Raw genomic sequence first — 6,281 nt, forward strand, 5'->3', positions numbered from 1 at the left:
AGACGGCGTGCGAGAGCCACGTGCCATCCGGGTCGGTGAAGCCGTCGTAGATGTTGCTAAAACCGTTGGGCTTGTACTGGAGGAGCTTCTCTTGCTTCTTCCAGCGAGGGTAGTCGTTGAGCGTCTGGAGCGCGACGACGTCCGCGACGAGCGTCTGGGTCTCGATCTGGTTGTCGATACGAACGTTGTGGTACTTGCTGTAGTCGACGATCATGGTCAAGTTGAGATCCGGGAACGTAGCCCGGAAGGCATCAGCGACGAAGTCCTGCTGCGTGGCGTGGTCGCCGCCGTGGTAGACCACGAGATTGCCGCCTTCCTTGCGCGCTTCTTCGTAGAGCTCGGTGAGGGACTTGGTCTCTTCTGCGACCGCCGAAAGCGACCCGTGGCCCGCTCGGAACGATGCGCTGGTTGTCGCGACGACGAGGGCGAGAACTGGGAAGACGTGGAAAAGCTTCATACTTGGGGTTTGGGAGAAAATCAAACAATGAGGTTCCGTGATGGTGTCGTCCTGAGGGCCGACAGATTCACAAAAGATCCGAGATCTGATTTGGATGACTCCGGTCGTTGTTGTGTCGACGTGGCAGTCCAACCCGACGGCACAACAGTCGTATGCTAAACGAAATAATTCCAGGTTGAAGTGCATATCTCAAACGACGACGACGCCACCGAGAAGATCGCGGAGACCAAAGACGGACTGATAAACGTACTCCACTCCCTCTGTGCGCTCCACTCCAACGCCAAATACCCGGTATGTGATAGACACCCACCGTTTGTGTGTGGCACGATTTCCCACGCATTCGTTTGGACGAGCTACACCAGCTAAAACCTACTGCTTCGCACATTCACATTGCGCAGGATGCACATCATTCAATGTCATACTAGGACAGATTCATGTCACCAAGAGTGTATGTTGGTCATGTGGATCGGAGCAATAATCTGACCCGTACCAAGGCCGTCAATGTTTCACCGACCTGCATATTTAAGACCAGAGAATTCGCGGAAGTTGTTTCCGGCGCCCTCGGCAATATTGACGTTAGTGGGTTGCACGGCAGAAGAGTGACGCGCTACTCGAGATGCAGACAATTGCACACGAATCTCTGATTTCAAACAAGTTCGCTCAGCAAGTATGCGAGTGTGCGAGACCTGCAGTTTCGCGATCGCGCCCAGCATCATCTCAACTTGGATAACAGCTCATTTCGCCGTGTATGGAAGCAGCCATTTTGACCACGGCTCGCGATGGTATGTGCACACCAATAAGCAGGACATCAACCATACACGTGCGATGCAATAACTGTTGAATGGAGCCATTTTTCACTTTTCATGCTCTTTCTCGCTTGGCCCGTGACATCGTTGTGGCGTCATTCCAATCAAAATATCGCGAGGTCAAACACTTTGCGTTTGGAAATGAAATCGACAAGGTTGGTAGAGGACGCTTTGGAGAGCACGTAATGCTAGGTCGCGTCGCCGTCCGAGGCGTATGTTGATAGCGAGACGCGATCCAAAGTTCCAACTAAGATCGTAGTGCCATCTGAGAGGCACCGCACCAGGACGCCGACGCCCAAAGTTGCACATCGATACAAGACGTTTTGAGGTGTAGAGCAGTCCACGCGGTGTCATCGCTACCGTCCTACAGCGCGCGGAATGCATGACAAGATAAGAAGGGCTCTTCACAGCGTGAAACAGCAAGTTGGTGCATTAGCGCACCGTGGTGCAATCCTCGGCACCTCCATGAATGCGACCTGCGACCACGAAATTTTCCGTCGACGAGGTGCCCCGGAGGAATACTACGGAGCAATCGATTGGGAATCGCCCGCTTGCACTCGCCAATACCATATGAGGCAGGCGCGTTTTTGGCGAGAGCCGCATTGCGCGTGGCTACAACCTCATCGGAGGCGTTTTCGATGTGTCTATCGCAGATGAAGGTCGCGTAGCTGGAGGGATGGAAGCTGTCGTCTAAGCTCAATGCATGGCCCTAACCCTAGACGGCAACGCGTCGCGACCACGTATCGCATTTCTCGAGGTGCGACGGGCCAGCCGCGCGCGCTGCTCGGTAATCTAGATGACGACCTTGGATGGCGATGGCTCAATAAGCCGTCGCGTGCGGATTATGTGCCTGTAAGCCTCAACGACACCAACATCGATTTCCAACCTGTAGGGATAGGGTTAAAAGTGCGAGACCACCAGAGCGTCATCGCTTTTCCGGTACTTTATAGCGGGTCTATAATAATCTACAAGCGGCACCAGCAGCCACGGAATCGAAATGACCAAGCTGCCATCCATGGCGAGTTCGCCGCGTTGGGTGCCCAGATTTGCGTGTAAAAACTCATGATTTGCATTCGACTACCTTTTTAGCACTTTGCCACAACCCTAGGATGTAAGAGATGCAAGCTTGAATGGTTCGTGGACCGAACCGACGCCAACAGCGTTTTCGCCGCGTTTGGTGACGAACTGACTCTAGAATCCTCGCCAGCAGAGGATCCATCTTGGTCAATTCTCGGATGGATCAAAACTTACCATCTTGTCGTTGTTGTGGGCTACGTTGTGTAGAGAAGTACCACACAACAACAAACACAAGTGCCACTCAACATCCAGTGTTTGCGGCACAATCTCGTATCTTTTTTTCCGTTTTTAATATGTTTATCGTGGCGCCGTGCCATCCAAACCGTCGCGAGGTCGTCGGCTTTGCATTTGGAAACGAAATGCAATAGATAGAGGACGCTGTGAAGGGCACGGAAAGCGAGGCTTCGTCGACGTACGAGGCGTACAGCGATAGCGAAACGCGATCCAAGATGCGCGCCAAACTAAGATCGTAGTGCCTTTTAAGATGCACAACGCACTCTAAACTACGATCGTAGTGCCATCTTAGAGGCAGGACGCCACGACGCCGACGCCGCTTGCCGACAACATCACGTTTGAAATGGAATCGCCTATAGTTAGAACAGTGATAGAAGACACTTTGGCGAGCAGAGCAGGCCGCGTTTCGTCACCGCTGCAGGCCTAAAACGCGCGCAATGCTCGACCACAGATACAAAGCGCTCTTTTAACGTTGAAATGCAAATGACCGTATTGGCGCGCCGTAGTCTTCGTCTTCTGCACTTGTAGCGACGATCTTCCCTTCCAGTGGATCAAGATTGCGATTCCTAGCACATTCACACAGCTAATATGTCCAGCGCCATCGCATCCTGTGGAGCGATTGGAACCAGAGGCTTGTAGCTCACAATGCTCGGCCCCAGGTGTAGAGGTCGAGGCGTTCCACTTAAATTTGTGCTCGAACGGACAGCGGGTTCAAATCGAGCTGCGCGCATGCAAATTCAATTGGCCGACCTCCTGCCTCTGCGCGGTGTACCCAATCGGAAGCACCGCCGTGGCGTAACCCGTCGGGAATGGCCAAGAGGACGTCACTTAGCCTCGAAGGAAATCCTCTCACAACAAACACCAAAACACGCACCATCGCCAAAGACGCCCGCCTCTCAACGCACCGTGTAACAAAAACAGAAAATGTACTAGTAGGACTCATTCCAACAACATGCATGCAAAATTACAGATCCAAAGCTTCATTTGCTCTTAGGGATGCTGAAATGCACATGGGGTGGTGCCACGCAGCGCGCACACTTACTTGCCCGGGTGGAGGCCGAGCTGGCCCGGCGACGCCCCCGAGGCTGGGGCGGTAATTCAGGCAATACGCCCTTTTTCGCCCCCTGAGCACTCCCGCGTATCGAAAACACAGCTAATATGTCCAGCGCCATCGCATCCTGTGGAGCGATTGGAATCAGAGGCTTGTAGCTCACAATGCTCTGGCTTTAGCACTCGCAGCGATGCGCAAATATCGCAGCGTTCTTATGCAACATACGAGCTTTGGTCTGCGTCGTCGAGGATCGATGATCGCCAACAAGGGATAAGATATCTCTTGTTGTCGCCAAGCTCGATTGGTGGTATCCGAAACGTGTTGAGCAGCGTCGCAGCCATCGAGCGCCTGCACCAGCACCTTGGCGTAGGTGCATACATGCGCGCAAGAGGCTTGCGGAGCTGTCGCATCCGTATTGGGTCGTGGTTGCTGGCGTCGATGCAGCGCTGGTCGCAGCCATCGGCGCCGTAGCGGTAGAAATGCCCTTGCTTTGATGTTGGGCGTCTACGTGCTGTGAGGTATATAGTCGACGCGCCGAAACAAACGCTGACAGCGACAACCTCGAGCGTTTGTGCGAGGAGTGCGGACGATGGCCTCGACCGCGTCGCGCTCGTGGCGTCGTTTCGGAGTATCCGGATAATGGTACCGGACATCAATTGCCAATCCGTGATTTGGCAACGAACCATGCCGTCGCCGGCCAGCAGTGGGCGCTACGCGCGCGCCGCGTCGCGTTCGGACCGCGCTCGTCATCTCGCGGCGCAGAACCACATGACGCACATCTCGAGCGCCTCACGCTTGACGTCCTGCGGCTTGCACATGGCAGCTAGCACCGAGATCGTTGGCGGCAGCGACTCTCGCCCGCAGTGAACCTCGCGCCGGGCGGCGCTATAGATGCGATATGCGCTCAAGCTACCAGCCATTGCATCTTCTCTCGGCGGTCACACACAGTGGCCGCGCGCCCATGGTCCACGTCATGCTACACCGGGCCTCGTTATCCAAGGCGTCCGCGCAGCGCTGGCTCGCGTTTGGCACAAGGTACCACACATCTTTGACTCTACATGCGTCTCACAGAATGGCTAGATTCCGTCTTTGCCCGAGACACACGAGGTCGAGATTTTTGCGCTCTTTCCGCGCTTCTCGTGGTCTCGTACCACCAAGCGATCGCGGGTGCCGGCCAACCTCTCGCCGACGTTGCTTGGAGCAGCTCTGCGCCGGGCCGCCCTTGTCGTTCGATCGTCGGTGACCTCGGCTTGCTCTCGACGCTCGTACAGGCTCGCCAAGCGGGCCGAAAGGCAATACACAAAGCGCCATGTGACGGCGATTTGGCGAGGACGCCAATGCGATCTTGGTTGCGTCCATGCCGACACGCCCGACGATTTTTGTCGCTCGCTTTGAAAATGGCGCCGAGAACGAGCCTTCGGACGCGCCCGCTGCGGCGTTGACCAACGGCATGCAGCAGTTTCCCGACACGATTGCGTCGACGCTCATGGCCAAGTGCGATGCGTTTGGCGCACCGGTCATGCACCGCCACAACGACATGGAGGCTGACAGAGGCATGCTGGCGCACCTCGGCGCGTGCATCGAGCACTACGCCAAGACAGAGATCCTCTCGCGCGACCACGTCATGAGCTTTTCTCTCGGTTTGCATCGCCAACATGCAAAACCCGAACAGCAAGACGACAGACGCGATGCAAGCGCTGCAGTCGATGAAGTTTGTGCACTTGATCGACGCGCCATTGCTTGCGCTTGTGATGTCCATGCTTCTGCGCGGCTTGACAGACCGCATCTCGGAGACGAAGAAGGCTGCACTTATTTTCGACAACATGTGCTCGATGGTCAACGACGCCAAGGACCTCGCGCCGTACGTCGACACAATCTGCCTTCAGATGCTGCTGCTCGCTCGATTCCTGAGTGCCGCGCGGTTTCGTCCAAAGCCCGTGGGGTGCTCGTCAAGGGCCAGAGCCACTTCCCGCACCTCGTGCCACGGGTAGCAAACCATAAAGTCGTTGGCGGTCGACGATCGAGCGGTCGAGTTCGGCCAAGGGTCTCTGCGAGGTACTCGAGCACCTTGGCCCGGACGCGCTTGATCTCGAGAGTCTCTCCGACGAGTCAGACGGTGTCCGCGACGTTGTCATGCACACTGGCTCGATCGTCGTCAATGCCCACGCGCTTTCCAACACGGAAGACTTCTTACCTGCGCTCGAGGCCGGTATCTTCGACGACAACTGGCGCATTCGTGAGTCGTCGATCTCGCTCCTTGGCTACTAGGTGTACTGCGTCATGCCCGAGGTCGGCCCGATCCTGCGCACGGGCCTCGACCCGATGGACCCGCCGGCATGCGCCAGGGCTACTGCTTGGGTCTTGCCGAATTCATTCAGAGCTCGCCCATGTAGGGCGTGGTATCGAAAATGCCATTTTATTCAAATCAATTCGTTGAAAAATCACCCAGTGCCCAACGATGCCGCAAATCACAACGTTCAGCCTCTCTCCATCACTAGCAACTTGTAGTGGGTCGTTGAAAATAATCCCAGCATTCTCCAACATTTTCTACAATTTGGTCATGCACCGCTGCGGCGGGTGTGAGGTTTGTCGATCCCAAATCGAAACTTTTGCAACCTTCTCAAATCGCTGTGATACTTTCAGGGACGCTTTCTCT

General features: G+C 55.5%; 1 protein-coding gene across 1 annotated transcript in view; it reads right to left on the reverse strand.

Annotated features, from left to right (window-relative positions):
* SDRG_15697 (hypothetical protein) overlaps positions 1-457 on the reverse strand; it is a gene marked incomplete at both ends in the record, with an annotated part of 590 nt that extends 133 nt beyond the window's left edge. Inside the window, one exon of the mRNA XM_008621876.1 lies at positions 5-457. Within this exon, the coding sequence (XP_008620098.1) occupies positions 5-457 (453 nt within the window). The remainder of the gene's footprint in view (positions 1-4) is intronic.
* Between the last annotated feature and the right edge of the window lie 5,824 nt (positions 458-6,281).

This window comes from Saprolegnia diclina (assembly GCF_000281045.1).
Source record: "Saprolegnia diclina VS20 unplaced genomic scaffold supercont1.98, whole genome shotgun sequence".
Lineage (NCBI taxonomy): Eukaryota > Oomycota > Saprolegniomycetes > Saprolegniales > Saprolegniaceae > Saprolegnia > Saprolegnia diclina.